The sequence below is a fragment of the Ochotona princeps genome, chromosome 24 (assembly GCF_030435755.1).
Source record: "Ochotona princeps isolate mOchPri1 chromosome 24, mOchPri1.hap1, whole genome shotgun sequence".
Classification (NCBI taxonomy): domain Eukaryota; kingdom Metazoa; phylum Chordata; class Mammalia; order Lagomorpha; family Ochotonidae; genus Ochotona; species Ochotona princeps.
Window position 1 is genome coordinate 25918553 of NC_080855.1, and position 15720 is coordinate 25934272.

The window sequence follows — 15720 nt, forward strand, 5'->3', positions numbered from 1 at the left end:
TTAGTAACCATTAAACGAACTTTCAAAATCAGTTTTTGAGAGGTTCATGGAAGATGAGATTATACAACAGATTCACCTGTTTGTGTGGGCTGGTTACAGAAAGAAAACATTTATGAATACTGTGTTATGTGGGGAGGCGGAAATGAAAGGCATGGTGTATGCTGTTGCTTCTGTGAGAGGGAAGGTGATGGGAAGTCGGTGTCTCTCTCTAGGGATGTCCTTCCTGAGATCCGTGCTATCTGCATCGAGGAGATTGGGTGTTGGATGCAGACCTACAGTGCTTCTTTTCTCACTGACAGTTACTTAAAGTACATTGGCTGGACCCTGCATGATAAGGTGGGAGTTGTGTCATCTCCTTAGTCACTGCTTACCTTGTCCTCTTGCCTGCCCCAGGACACCTAGGAATTTTACTTGGTGACCCATCACCAGCTCTTCAAAGTTTTGAACCCTGAGACTTTGTTAGTGCCGGGGAGAGTAGGATAACAGAGAAAGATGTCTCCAGAAGAGAATGCCTCAAAACTTGAGGTAACAGGGAGAAACCTTTTCCTAGGCAAAAGCAAAAAGATTATTTACAGGTTGCTAAAACAAGCACCGTGGTGGGAACCAGGAGGTTTTTCTTACATTGTGATTGTGGAATTCTGTTGTGACCTTTCTGTATTTGGAGTAAGAGGACACCAGGCTCAAAAAAGGCATCTGTGTGGTCCAGGGGCACGTGTGGTGAGTGGAGGAGCAGTCGGTTACATTTCCATTCTGTTCTTCTCAACAGCACCGCGAAGTGCGTCTGAAGTGCCTGAAGGCGCTGAAGGGGCTGTACAGCAGCCGGGATCTGACCGTGCGCCTGGAGCTCTTCACCAGCCGCTTCAAGGTGAAGCCGCACCATGGCTCCTTCTGTCGCTCCCATTTCCGACCCAGTGTCTTCCCATTCTGCTGCTCTGACGTAACTTTACCCATCACAGCTCTGTGCCTAAATCTTGACCTTCATCATCTGTCACATCCAAAAAAGAAGTTTTGGAGTGTGCAGTGCGATACTGAGTATGTCTTCCTTCCCGTAGGACCGGATGGTTTCCATGGTCATGGACAGAGAGTACGATGTGGCTGTGGAGGCCGTCAGATTGCTAATACTGATCCTTAAGTGAGTCATGGGAAGTGAAGTGAGCAGTTTCATGCTTCCATTAGAGTTCTTTTCTCTTACTTTCTGGACCAGTCTTTTCTCTGCCTTTCATGAGTTGATTTTTGCTTACACACGCAGGTTGGAAGAGGACATTTCTGAGTTGCAAGATCTTAATGAACATTTTTTCTGTCTTCTGTAATTCTGTACTCCTTTGTCTTCCATTCTTTGAAAGTTCTTTGTAAGTTATATCCTTGTTGACTTTGTCTCTTTTTGCTTCTAACCCTGGTTGTGCTGGACAAGGCGTCCACCCGCACACACTTACTCTCCCTGTCTCTCGGCAGGAACATGGAGGGGATCCTGACAGACGCGGACTGTGAGAGCATCTACCCTGTTGTGTACGCCTCCAACCGAGCCCTGGCCTCTGCTGCTGGGGAGTTCCTCTACTGGAAGTGAGTGGGCTCCTGCTGTGTGCTGCTGTAGCACCACCTGCCATTTCCCTCATATGCTGTTGTCCTGCCAGAGACTCCCCAGCCTTAGAAAAGTCTCACTTGATGTGTCTTTCCTCTCTTGGCGCTACACCCTGTTTTATTCCATCTTTCTCCCCTTGAACCGTTGCTTTCCTCCATGGTGATACTGCACTCCTGTTGCCTCCTGTGCTGTACCCTTTCTCTGTCCACTCCACCAGGCTCTTCTACCCTGAGTGTGAGGTGAGCCAGCTGAACGTCAGAGAACGACACCGAAGTCCACGTGCCCAGAGGACTTTCTTCCATCTTTTGCTGTCTTTCTTTGTGGAGAGTGAGGTGACATGGGCAGGGTGTCTGGCTATTGTGTGGGACCTAAGAGTGAGGAGGGTGGAGGAGGGCACTGTGGGGTGAGGGTAGTTGTGTTTGGTATCAATAACTCACTGCGAACCCTCTTTGACAGCTTCATGACCATGCTACCTACTTAGTGGACAGCCTGTGGGACTGTGCAGGGTCCCACCTGAAGGACTGGGAGACTTTAACAAGCCTGCTGCTGGAGAAGGACCAAAGTGTGTACCTTGTCACCTCCCTGGGGATGAAGGCCTTGGGATCCTTGAACCTCCTGGATTGCCTGGCTGACTTGTAAAAGGCAGCAGAGGTGACACTGGGCATAGTGGGCCTAGTCTGTGATTTCTGTTTCTGATCTTTCTTCCCTGCCCTCTCCCCAGGTCTAGGCGACGTGCAGGAGAGTACGCTGATAGAAATCCTTGTGTCCAGTGCCCGGCAGGCTTCCGAGGGTCTCCCACCTGTGGGGCGGGTCAGTGGAAAGAAGGTATGACGTGAAGGACAAGTGAGCACTATTGGAGCCAGATGTGTGTTGTTCACTGCAGCCTATAATGCTGGATTAGGTGCCTTCCCCTCTGAAGAATCTCATCTCCAGAAAATTCAGAGGGAGCTACTACATTCTCTCTTGCTCATTGGATAGATAGGATCATGGGGGGAAGGATGCACAGTAAGTCACCATACGTTGCTCCTCCCAAATGCCTCTCTCCAGGGCCTGACGGCGAAAGAGCGTAAGCTCCAGGCTGATGACAAGGTGAAGTTGACAGAACACCTCATCCCTCTGCTGCCTCAGCTCCTGGCCAAGGTAAAACAGCCCCACTCTACAGGGTCAGGGCCTGAGCAGGAGGAAGGAAATGGCCCCAGGGAGGGAGTTGGGCTGGATTAGCAGTATATCAGCAGCTGAGGTCTCCCTTTTGGTTGTCACAGTTCTCAGCGGACGCAGAGAAAGTCACTCCCCTGCTCCAGCTTCTCAGTTATTTTGACCTCAGCATCTACTGCACCAGGCGCCTGGAGAGGGTGAGAGGACACAGAGGTGTATCTGCTACACCGTACGACCTCCCTGCTAGGACCGTTCTACTGCCCCTGTCAGCTTCTTTTAGGAACCTGCATTCCTGAAAAATCAATGAACCTTTTCTTTTGTAGGCATCATATCCTTGAGGTGTAATTCTTTTTCTTCTGCTTTTTAAAAAAAATTTACTTGAAAGAGTTTCAGAGAGGAGGATGGATAGAGAGCTTCCATGTTTTGGTTTTCTCTTCAAATGGCTGCAGTGGCCAAAGCTCGAGCAAGGGATGTCTTCCAGTTTTCCTGTGTGGGTACAGCAGTCCAAGGACGTGGGCCATCTTCTGCTTTCCCAGGCCGTTAACAGGAAGCTTGAAGTAGAGCAGCTGGGACTAGAACAGGTGCCCGTAGAGGTTGCCAGTGCCTGTTAGGCCTCAGCTGGCCCGCAAAGTGTACTTCTTTTAGCTCCTCTTCTTCATTTTCCAGTTCTTCCGTCCAGAAAAGTTGTCCTCCTCACGGCTCTCTTCTGTGGCTTTCCTTTCCTCAGCATCTGGAGCTGCTCTTAGAGCAGCTACAAGAGGTGGTGGTGAAGCACACAGAGTCAGCAGTGCTTGAGGCTGTCGCTCATGCCCTCTACCTGCTCTGTAATCCCGAGTTCACGTTCTTCAGCCGGGTGGACTTTGCCCGTAGCCAACTCATGGATCTGCTGACAGACCGCTTCCAGCAGGAGCTTGACGAACTGCTGCAGGTGGGATCCAGGATAGGATACCCCCTCAAGGGTCTGGGGGTGAGAGAGGGTCACAGAACGGAAGCGCAGGGATCAGGGAGTTCTAGGGAACCTTCTTTGTTCCTCAGTCGTCCTTCCTTGATGAGGATGAGGTGTATAGCCTGGCAGCCACTCTGAAGCGCCTCTCTGCCTTTTATAAGTAAGCAGCTCTGCTGTCCCCTGTTCTGCTGCTGTTGGGATTGGTGGAGTTGGTTCCCTCCCTTTGCCCCAGTGTAATGTATCCTTCTCTCCCCAAAGTGCTCACGACCTGACTCGCTGGGAGCTCTATGAGCCGTGCTACCGACTCCTCCGGAAGGCTATGGACACAGGAGAGGTTCCACACCAGGCAAGTGGACGGGCTGTGCTCACAGGCCAGTGTTGTAGGTGGCCACATGTCCCAAGTGGTTCTGGTCTCAGGTGTGGCATGGCCACAGTGAGGAAGATCAAGGGGGGTCACTCTCTCCCTTCCTGAGAGCAGCTGTCCTCTGAGGCTTCCTGGGCTCACCGCTCATACTGAGGGTGTCTTGCAGAGTGGACAAGGAAGAAATGTTTGGAAAATTGTCTGGACTAGAGGAGGATTGGGGCTCCTCTCCACCGCTTTTGTGTGTGCCTGCCTGTGTCTCTTCTCTCTCCCCTCTTCTCCCACTAACCACCTCTCCTCTCTTGACTCCTTCTGCCGTTGTTACAGGTGATTCTGCCGGCCTTGACTCTTGTCTATTTTTCCATTCTCTGGACACTGACACACATTTCTGCATCAGGCACTTCCCAGGTGAGCATCGGTCTGAGGGGAAAAACAAAAACGGGGCCTTTGTGTTCCTTCTTCCTTCAAACTGCCGTCTCCACAGAAGCAGCTGCTGAGTCTGAAGGGCAGGATGGTGGCCTTCTGCGAGCTCTGCCAGAGCTGCCTCTCAGATGTGGATCCCGAGATCCAGGAGCAGGTGAGCAAGGGGACAGGTGTTCCCTTCCACAGGGGAAGCTGGTTGTATGATTTCTATGTTGGTCATATATTGTCATTTCTGAACAGCCTTTTTTTCCCTCCCAACAGGCTTTTGTCTTACTAAGCGATCTACTCCTCATCTTTAGCCCTCAGATGATTGTCGGGGGACGTGATTTCCTTAAACCCCTTGTCTTTCTTCCTGAAGCTACTCTGCAGTCTGAGCTAGCCAGCTTCCTCATGGATCATGTCTTCAGCCAGCCAGGAGACCTGGGCAGTGGTACAGACGCTGCATGCCTGTGGAGGTTTGGGCTGGGCCTGGCTCGGCAGGCATCCTAGGGCAGGAGGCCTGAGTCTGTGCTTCTCTTGACCAGGTCACTCCCAGGAGGATCATGTACAGATAGAGCAGCTGCACCAACGGCGCCGCCTGCTGGCTGGGTTCTGCAAGCTGCTGCTCTATGGGGTGCTGGAGATGGATGCAGCCTCAGATGTTTTCAAACACTACAATAAGGTACAGTTAGATACCACAGAATTATTAGCATAGCTGTGGCTTCAGATTTTATGGCATTAATATGAAGAAGGCGGCAGTTCTGAAGGTGTCAGGCTTAAAAAAGTGGGAGGAGTTAGAATTAAGGGACAAAGAAGAGAGACTTGCAAGTAAGTGATTATGGAGGAAAAGCTGTTAAATTCAATGGAAAGGAACTAGCTTCAGTGTATGGAATTGGATAACTTTAAAACGGAAAAAGGGAAAGGAAAAAAGGCATCATCCTCATGGAATGCCTGGAGTGGGCCCTGGTTTCCTCAGCCTGCTGCTGTACTGATTTCTGCTGTGTGAACACTAGCCATGTGCTGAGCTGCATTCCAGCTCCAGGAACACAGCAGGGACTAGAAAGGAAGTTCAGAGCCCAGTGTGGTAGCCTAGTGAATAAAGTTCTTGCCTTACATGTGCCGGGATCCCATATGGGCCCCGGTTCATTTCCTGGCAGCCCTGCTTCCATCCAGCTCCCTGCTTGTGGCCTGGGAAAGCAGTCGAGGACGGCCCAAAGCCTGGGACCCTGCACTTGCATGCGAGACCCGGAAGAAGCTCCTGGCTTCAAATTGGCACAACACCAGCTGTTGCAGTCACTTGGGGAGTGACTCATCAGACAGAAGATCTTCCTTTCCGATAAAAATAAATAAATATTAAAAAAAGAGGTTCATGTTCCCAAAGCACCTCCATTTGGGAGTAGAGGAGCATGAGTAGTGAAAGGTTTGTGCCAGTGGTAGTGAGGGTGGCAGGCTTCCCACTCCTCCAAGAGCTCTCCGGGGAGGTTCTCCCCTTCTTTCTTTCTTTGAACTGCTTTGCTCTTGGGTTTTGCATCTGTTGGCTGCAGATAAGCTTTGTCTGAGTTACTCAGTGCTTCCCTACCTAAGGCCTTTGGGAAGGAGTCATGATTGGAGATGTGAAGGAAGAGGCATTTCTTTCTGGTGGAATGTAGTCCTTTCCATTTCTGCTCCCTCAGTTCTACAATGACTATGGTGACATCATCAAGGAAACATTAACTAGAGCAAGGCAGATGGACCGAAGCCACTGTTCTCAAATCCTGTTGCTGAGCCTCAAGCAGGTACTCCTGTGCCCCAGGCCCCCAACCCTGTGACATGCTCTCCCAGGAGTGTCCACCTCTCTGTCCACCCTGAGCCACATAGAAGGTAAAATCCTCAAGAGCAAGAACTTTATTATTTTGGTTGTTAGTGTATCTGATAGCGATATAATACAGAACCTTTATTTCTTAGTTTGTTCTCTTACAGTCTCCATCAGTTACTGAATCTCTTGTTACAAAACAGGGATGAAGGCTTTGTCTAGGAGCAAAGAAAGTATGAAAGTAGATGGTATATCGCAAGTCCTTTGGAGTTTTTTGAGCAGAAAAAGAAACACTGTGCTCTTTTAGCTCTGCCTTGCTCCTTGCTTTCCTAAACATGCCATGTCTCCTGGACACAGCTCTACACAGAACTGCTGCAGGAACAGGGGCCCCAGGGCCTGAGTGAGTCACCAGCCTTCAGCGAGATGAGGGACCTGGCCCGGAGGTTTGCCTTGAGCTTTGGACCCCAGCAGCTGCAGAACCGTGACCTTGTGGTCATGCTACACAAGTGAGGAAGGGATTGTTAGAGGCCGTTTTAGGGAGTGCTGGGACTGAGGCTTGGGAGGAGGATAAGCATATAAAAAAGTAGCAGTCAGGGTAGGTGTTGTGTCACAAAGAGAAGCTGCTGCTTGGGTTACATGCATCTGATAATGGAGTGTCACTTTGAGTCCGGGCTGTCTGCTTTCAGTACAGCTTCCTGCTGATGCACCTGGGAGACAGTGGATGTCCCAGGCATTGGTTTCCTGCCACCAGCCTTGGGAGATCCCAGGTGTAGTTCCAGCCTCTTAGGCCTAGCTCTGGCTGTTGGAGGAATTTGGGGGAGTGAACCAGCAGGTAGAAGGTTTCTGTTACTCTTTAATGAAAAATTTTAAAAAGTGTTACTTGTTTTTCATTGGGAAGGCAGATTTACAGAGAAGGAGACACAGAAGGATCTTCTGACTGCTGGTTCACTCCCCAAGTGGCTGCAACCACCAGAGCTAAGCCAATCCAAAACCAGGAGCTAGGAGCTTCTTCCAGGTCTCCCACGTGTGTGCAGGGTCCCAAGGCTTTGGGCCATCCTCGCCTGCTTTCCCAGGCCAAAAGCAGGGAGCTGGATGGGACGTGTTGCAGCCGGGACATGAACTGGCATCCATATGGGATCCTGGTGGTTGCAGGGCAAGGAGTTAGCTACCAGACCATTGATGTGGGCCTGAAAATAAGCTTTATAAGTAGCGGTCAGCGCATCGTGCTTGGAGTGGTGAGAGTGGCAGCAATTCAGAACTGTTGAACTATCAAAACCGCTTGAGCAAGAACCTCGGAGCATGCCCTACATATGGGACCTGGGGTGGGTGGGAGACTGGGTGGGGCTCCTACCTTAAAAAAAAACTAGTAGTGGTCAAGTGGATTGTTGGTTAGATTGTGCTGTTATAAATAGGCTGGAAACAGCAGGTGGGTCCACTTGGATAGGATGCGTCAGCACTAGAAGGGGCGGTGGGGTGGGGAGGGTACAGCGGGTACAGCACTGTCTTCCTGACATAACTCTGCCCAACCAAGGGAAGGCATCAAGTTCTCCTTGTCAGAGCTTCCTCCAGCTGGCTCCTCCAGTCAGCCCCCAAATCTGGCATTCCTGGAACTCCTCTCAGAATTTTCCCCCCGGCTGTTCCATCAGGACAAGCAGTTGCTGTAAGTTGGGTTGGTGAAGGGGAGAGAGATGTGAATTGGGGAGGATGATGGCCTGTGGAGGCCCCACTGGCCCCAGAGCTCCTCCTTCCTGCCATTCCTTCCTTAGACTGTCCTATCTGAAGAAGTGTCTGCAGCGTGTCTCCCAGACTTCTGCGCATCCCTGGGGTCCAGTCTCCACCTACTGCCACTCCCTCAGCCCGGCAGAGAGCGTGTCTGAGGCCAGCCCCCGGGGCCATCCCCACCCCAAGAAGAGGCGCATTGAAGGTAGAGTGCTGGCTGTCGACAGGTTCCACTGCACAGTCAGTGGTGGATGGTCTTTGGCCATTTCAAAGTGTCAGATAAATATTTCATGACCCATGAAATGCTGAAGAGATGACAATAAAAATAAGAATAGCAATGCTCATGAGATGTAGCAAAAACAGTGTTGAAAGGGACATTTACAAAAATGTACTTATGATCAGTGTCTCATGAGTGATCTCTTAATGAATCACAAGGACTTGTTGAAAAAGACAAGTGAATAGGAAGTGCTGAAAGGTAAAATTCAAATGATTGGGTTTGAATTAAAACTATACATTGCAACATGAAGGAGCCATTCCCTAAAAAGATGAGCAAAAGAACCCCTCGGCCATGTTAACAATGAGCATCACAAGAGAACAACCACCTAAAATCAGACAGGAAAGAGAAACGGTTCTAACTTTCTGCTCTTTGTCGGCGTAGGCAATAGCAGGGAAACGTTCAACAGTGGAATTACGGACTTAAGCTGTTCATGAAATATTTATCTGCTGTCATTGTGGGTATTTTCTTAAAGGTTTAGCCAGCAAACCTCAATGGAAAATCTACTAGAAATGGGTAAAACTAAAGATTGGACTAAGAAATTATACATTTAAGGTATCCTCTTTGACATCTTCTATTCTGTTTTCCAAATTCTAGAGCTCTTGATACAATTGTCATGATTTTTACTTTGAGATCCCCACCTGCCTTGCATGATTTACCCAGTTTGCTTTTTTCTCAGTGTCCTGTTGACCTTGTAGACCTCGTGGCTTAACATGCTAGTGTATGTTTTCTAGTGAACATTTCAAATGTGACTTTTTATATATCAGCTTTGTTGGCACATCCTCACATATCATAAAATTCATTCTTTTGAAATGTTTCTGTGAATTTTAAGTTGTATAGTTAACACCACTACCTACTTTTCCTTGATGTCACTCCAGAAGAAACCACATACCTTTCAGTCACTCCCTGTGCTGTCAGCCCTTCACACCGACATCAGTTTACTATGTACCTCTGCATTTGCATATTCCAGACATTTAATATGGATGGAAACATACAATGATTGTTTGAATCTTTAGAAGTGTTTGAGAAAGGCACAGAGAAGGACTGCCATGCACAGGTTTACCTCCTGGAAGCCAGGAGCTCAGTCCAGGACTCCCATGGAAGTGCAGAGCCAACCACCGGGCCATCAGCTGCTGCTATCAGGACGTGCATTAGCAGAAAGCTGAGACTGCAGCCCAGTCGCTGCTAGGAGAGGCAGGTGTCCCAGGAGCTGTCCTGACCACTGCACCAGAAGGCTCACCCTGTTCTCACCCTTGTGAGGAAATACCATACTGACTCCTACGTGCTTGTGCTATTTAAACATTTTTTTATTGTTAGTATTATTTTCCATGATACAGTTTTGCAGGAATAGGGATTCCCCTCCTCTCCCTCCCCTTTCTCCCTTCATATTTTCCCCTCCCACCATAGTATTTTTCCTCCTATTATTACAGTAGCATAGTCCTCTAGTAAGAGTTACAAGGTAATAGTCTGCTATTTAAGTACATCATCACATTGGCATTGTGGGTGTAGACAAAGGTAGAAAATCTAGCATCATTGTCAAGGTATGTTTAACTGCTTCACTAGAGATCCTCTTTACTCTGGAGCAGAGATGCATACTGCAACGTATCTTCTCTTCCTGATACGCTAGTCTCCATTATGCACTTTATGAGGATACGTGTATATACTTGTTCACCTATATATTTATTTGTTTTGCATGAAGGTTGTTTTATATCATGTGATAGTTTTCCTTTTGGGACTGGCTTATGTTACTGAGCATAATGGTCTCCAGTTGGGATCATTTTGTTGCAGATGCTAGAACTTCATTCTTTTTAATGGCTGTGTAGTATTCCACAGAGTACATTACCAGTTTCTTCATCCATTCCTCTTTTGACGGGCATCTGGTTTGTTTCCATGTCTTCATTATTATGGATTGTGCTGCTGTTACTATAGGGTGCAGGTCTCTTTCTCTTATGCCAATTTCACCTTATTTGGGTATTTTTACAGGAGTAACTAGATCATGTGGTAGATCAATTTTCAGTGTCTGAGCACTCTCCATATTGACTTCTGCAGTGGCTGCACTGGTCTGTACTCCCACTAACAGTGGGGAGTAAGAGATCTTTTTTCCCTCCATATCCACATCAACAGTTGTTAATCATGTCTGTATTGTAGGTCATTTTCACTGGTAGTTAGGTGGAACCTCAGTATGGTCTTTATTTGCATTTCTCTAGCAGCCAAGGAGTCTGAGCATTTTTCATATGTCTGTTAACCATGTGAATTTATTCTTTTGAAAAATACCTGCTCATTTTCCTCACCCCTTTTTTCACAGGATTATTTTGCTGTTCCTGAAGCTCTTTGTGAATTCTGAATATCAGCCTGCTGTCTGTTGTGTAGTGTGCAGAGCTCTCCCATCCTGTGGTTGTCTCTGCTGTGCTAATCATTTTGTTGTACAGAAGCCTCTTACTTTGGTTTTGGCCTTGACTGCTTTTGATGACTTCCTTAAGTCTTTGCTTATGCCTGTATCTTGTGGAGTGCTTCCTATGCTTTCTTATAGTTTGATGGTTTCTGGGTACGGATTTAGGTCCTTGATCCACTTAGAGCTGGTGTTTTTTTATAAGGTGAAAGATGGAGGTGGTTCTTCTGCAAGTGGATACCCAGTTGTCACAACAGCATTTGTTGAAGAGACCAGCCTTTTTTCCCTGGTTGTTTTCAGTTCTCTCGCTGAAGACTAACTAGTTGGCTATACACAGATGGGCTCACTTCTAGGGCTTCTGTCCTGTTCCATTGGTCTTATTCTCTGTTTTTGTACCAGTACCAGACTGTTTTATTACTGCCCTGCAGTATGTCTTGAAATCTGGAATCATGATTCTTCCAGCATAATTTTTATTCTTCAAGATAGCTTTAGATATTCATAGTTTCTTGTGTTTCCAGATGAATTTTTTTTAAAGATTTATTTATTTTTGTTACAAAGTCAGATATATATACACAGAGGAGGAGAGACAGAGAGGAAGATCTTCTGTCCGATGATTCACTCCCCAAGTGAGCCGCAACGGCCGGTGCTGCGCCGATCCGAAGCCGGGAACCAGGAACCTCTTCCAGGTCTCCCACGCGGGTGCAGTGTCCCGATGCATTGGGCCATCCTCAACTGCTTTCCCAGGCCACAAGCAGGGAGCTGGATGGGAAGTGGAGCTGCCGGGATTAGAACCGGCGTCCATATGGGATCCCAGGGCATTCAAGGTGAGGACTTTAGCCGCTAGGCCATGACCCCGGGCCCCCCAGATGAATTTTTGTATCATCTGTTTGAACTCCAGGAAGAATGTTGTTGGGATTTTGATTGGGATCACATTGAATCTGTATATTGTTTTCAGTAATACGAACATTTTTGACGATGTTGATCCTACTGGTCCAAGTCTATACCACTTTATTATTCTTTTTTTTTTTAAAGATTTATTTATTTTTATTACAAAGTCTGATTTACAGAGAGGAGGAGAGACAGACAGGAAGATCTTCCATCCGATGAATCACTCCCCAGGTGACTGCAACAGCCGATCCGAAGCCGGGAACCAGGAACCTCTTCCAGGTCTCCCACGCGGGTGCAGGGTCCCAAAGCATTGGGCCATCCTCGACTGCTTTCCCAGGCCACAAGCAGGGAGCTGGATGGGAAGTGGAGCTGCCGGGATCAGAACCGGCGCCCATATGGGATCCCGGGATGTTCAAGGCGAGGATTTTAGCCACTAGGCCACGCCGCTGGGCCCCGTTTTTATCATTCTTTTAGCTATATACAGGAACCTCAGTTTCTCTACTTCCTTACTAGTAATTGTTGTGTGTGTTTTACCTTTCTCCTACTGACTGAAATGGTATCCCATTATGATTTAAATTTACATTTCCCTAATGACTAATAGTGAGTACTTTTTTTTTTGAGCCTATCGACCATTCATATTTCTTAGTGAAATTATTCAAGTCCTCTGCCCATTTTTTAAAAAAAGATTTATTTTGGGGGGGGGCAGTGCAGTAGCTTAGTGGCTAAAGTCCTTGCCTTGTATGTTCTGGGATCCCGTATGGGTGCTGGTTTGTGTCCCAGCAGCCTTGCTTCCCATCCAGGTCCCTGCTTACAGCCTGGGAAAGCAGTCGAGAACGGCCCAAAGCCTTGGAATCCCGAACCTACATGGGAGACCCAGAAGAAGTTCCTGGTTCCTGGTTTTGGATTGGCTCAGCTCCAGCCATTGCGGCCGCTTGAGGAGTGAACCAGCGGATGGAAGTTCTTCCTGTCTGTCTCTCTGCTCTATATATCTGACTTTCCAATACATGTAAAAGAAATCTTTTTGTAAAGATTTATCTGAGAGGCAGATTTAGAGAGGAGAGGATAGAAGTCCTCCATCCTTTAGTTGACTCCGTAAATGGCCACAGTGGCCAGAGCTGTGCCAATCCAAAACCAAGAGCCAGGAGCTTCTTAACGGCCTCCTACACGAACACAGGGGCCCAAGGAGTTGAGTTATCCTCTGCTGCCTTCTCAGTCCATACGCAGGGAGATTGCCTGGGACGCAAGCTGGCACCCAGGTTGGATGCCAGTGTTGCAGGCGAAGACTTAGCTTGCCACACCAGGGTACCAGCTTCAGAAAACTTGGTTAATGCAAGGTAACAAAGAAATTTCCATGTGTGAGAATTTTATGGCTTAACAGTTAACATTCAGGCATGTGACTCATATGAGTTAGTTTTGTGTGTGATGTGAGGCAAGGAGTGATTAATTTCTGTATGTCGCTAAAATGACATCTTAGCGCGTGCGTATGTAAGATGCCAGTGTCCCGTCCTGGAGGGCCTGGTCCCAGTGCCCAGCCCTGAAGCCGTGGGTGGCTCAAGTGATCACATCCCTGCCCCCTGTGCTGGGAGACCTGGGGTGAATTCCTCCTCCCAGCTTTAGCCTCCACCTTGGGGTTTGGAGTGAACCAGCAAATAGCATCGTGTATGTCTGTGCTTGCTTGCTCTTTTCCTCCCTCTCTTCTTTCTTTTCCCTTCTTTCCCCACATGTCCTTTTTACCTCTCATATAAGCAAATAAAAATCATTTTTAAAATTATCTCATACCACTAAGAAACTGCTTAAATGAATCAAGTAATATTCATACTAAGTACCTCTGCAGGACACAAGGTACCATATTTAGTGTCTGAGAGACCATTAAAATTTTTCAGCCAACTCATTCTAATAGAGAAAATACATTTGTGGAAAATGCAATTTTGAGAATGTTTATGAATGAAAGCTATAGAATTCAGAACAGAAGTGATCACCTTAGGTTTCGTTGATCTATCAAGTTTTTACTGAGAAAAGGGAATTTAAGCTGAGTTTTACTGACAGGTAAGACTAATGGAAGTTAAGCAGGAAGAGTGACTATTCGGAGCTAGCACAACGGGGCGTGTAAAACAAAGTGTGTCAACCAGAGCATGAAGTTAGGTTCACCTAAGGCAGAGAATGTGTGAAAGTGACTTGACACTGGGAAGACTGGTTCTGTTGGTCATTGAGCAGGTGCTGAATGCCGTGCACTGGGAGGCAGCATCAACAAAATAGACTCGATTTCTTTGGAGTGTTGGGCATCCTGCCGTGCACAGAGGAGGTGATGGAGCCTCAGTGGGGTGGTCAGGGAAAGCCTGAGCGATGGGAATGGTGGCAGAGGTGGCCTGTGAAGGGAGACACTCACTGCCAGATTTCCTGTCCGTTTGATGGTTCAGCAGTTTGTGAGTCAGCACCGGAGAGCAAGAGGCCGGTGTTTGGGTGTGATGGGTTAAGCCACTGCAGGCAATGTTGGTCTCCCATACTGGGGTGTCAATTTGAGTCCCTGCTGTCCACTTCGCACAGAGGACGGCCTGCGTGCTCAGGGCCCTGTACCCACGGAGAGATCGGGCTGGAGTTCCCGGCTTCAGCATGACCCTGCCCTGGTGGTCAGGACTCGCTGGAGAGTGAACCAGCTGATGGAAGATTCTCTCTCTCTGCCTTTCAAGAAAAGCCATTTAGGGCTCCACTAACCAGGCCTGACAAGAAAATGCTTAAATGTTTGCAGAAGCAAAACAAAATATATTTTTGATTGGTTAAAACGGGAAGGAAAGCTCTGGTTGGAGGTTAGTTGGTAGCTTCTGATTGAAAGTTCTCTCTCCTAGGCTCTGCACATTAGCTCTGAATTGAGGTTTGGTTTGCTTCCTGAACCTCAGGCACTGGTGCCATCTCCACCTAATGGCCTCCCAAGGGGTGTATTTTGTTTTTGGTGTTTGGTTTTTAAAGCAGAGGCAAAAGAGCAACTAGTGAGTTTCAAAATCGCATACCAGAGGAGGCCACGGAGAAGGTGGCGGTGGTATGTTTGAGGAACCACCGAAAAAACTGTTTTGGTTGGAATTCAGAGTGTGTAGGATCTGAAACCTTGCAGCTGGCAGGAGCGCAGAGCGTGTGAGTCAGAATGAAGTCGGCTGCTACTCTGGGGCCGTGGGAGCCATCGGGCAGTCTGGAACAGAGGAACAGTGGGATCTGTGACCCCTTTCAGGATCCCTTGGCCTGCGACAGGAACTGAGGGTCCACTGAAGGAGGCTGGAGAGTGCCCGGCCCGAGGGCTAGTGGGTTGCTGAGAAGAGGCCCGAGTCTGGATGCGTCCCCAGCCATCCATGATGGGCTTGCTGCCCCTTCAGATGTGAGGAAGGATGACTGAAAGACTTTGGGTGGGTGGAGCTGACACGGTCTGAGCTGGGGGACGATCAGAGTGATGGTGTCCATAATTCGGGGTGCAAGGGCCTCGCAGCTGCGGCTGCAGAGCTGTAGTTGAGAGGAGGCCAGCGTGGGAGTGAGTGGTGTATAGGTGTATAGGTCATGTTTAGGGGCGTGAAACTGAATGGTTTAAGGCAGCCAGTGAAAATGATGGCCAGGGGCCGCAGGGTTGAGCCCTTGAACCTTAGGCCCTGAACAGGCTGAGAAGGCATGGAGGATCCCCTGAAGGGCCAGAGGTTCCCTCAGGACTCACTCGGGGTGTGGCTCTTCCCTGTTTTTTGTAGCCCTCTGTTTAAACCAGGCAGCTCTCGGTGTCTGTACAGCTGGCCCTGGGAAATGCATGTGAGCAGGTGACAGATGCGTCAGCTTCGTGGAGGTTACTGAGTTGCTCCTGCTCTCCTCTGCCTTCTCTGGTCTTCGGGCCAGACACCCCCCCTGTGCCTGCTTCAGATCAGAACTGTATAGACACTGCTGTCACCTCATTTTCCCCTGACTTTTTGAAAATCTTTTCCTATTTTTCTGTTTCCCCCTGACTTTTACACGTTCCCACTGATTGGTAGAATTTTGAACCTTTGCCATTTTAACTTTCTGACCACAAAAAATCTTGAATAGATATGATCTCAAATGTTGTTGATTAACTTGACTGTGTAAGCTGAATAAGAATAAATTAACTTGGTTAATAATCCAGTCTCAATTTCATGTTCACATTTTCCTGTTTACCTAAAAAATGTGTATTTGTATATATTTGTGGGATTTTTTAAAGATTTTTTTATTGGG

At 48.0% G+C, this 15720-nt stretch overlaps 1 protein-coding gene across 1 annotated transcript in view; it reads left to right on the plus strand.

Annotated features, from left to right (window-relative positions):
• The window catches only part of STAG3 (STAG3 cohesin complex component), a 35280-nt gene that overhangs the window by 16253 nt on the left and 3307 nt on the right, over positions 1-15720 (plus strand). Inside the window, exons 10-29 of the mRNA XM_058680717.1 lie at positions 213-336; positions 767-865; positions 1053-1132; positions 1453-1560; positions 1797-1911; positions 2036-2141; positions 2301-2404; positions 2627-2719; positions 2842-2931; positions 3462-3662; positions 3770-3840; positions 3939-4026; positions 4369-4449; positions 4526-4618; positions 4726-4894; positions 4989-5125; positions 6117-6218; positions 6593-6741; positions 7767-7895; positions 8002-8159. Coding sequence (XP_058536700.1) covers positions 213-336; positions 767-865; positions 1053-1132; positions 1453-1560; positions 1797-1911; positions 2036-2141; positions 2301-2404; positions 2627-2719; positions 2842-2931; positions 3462-3662; positions 3770-3840; positions 3939-4026; positions 4369-4449; positions 4526-4618; positions 4726-4894; positions 4989-5125; positions 6117-6218; positions 6593-6741; positions 7767-7895; positions 8002-8159 — 2297 coding nt within the window. The remainder of the gene's footprint in view (positions 1-212; positions 337-766; positions 866-1052; positions 1133-1452; positions 1561-1796; positions 1912-2035; positions 2142-2300; positions 2405-2626; positions 2720-2841; positions 2932-3461; positions 3663-3769; positions 3841-3938; positions 4027-4368; positions 4450-4525; positions 4619-4725; positions 4895-4988; positions 5126-6116; positions 6219-6592; positions 6742-7766; positions 7896-8001; positions 8160-15720) is intronic.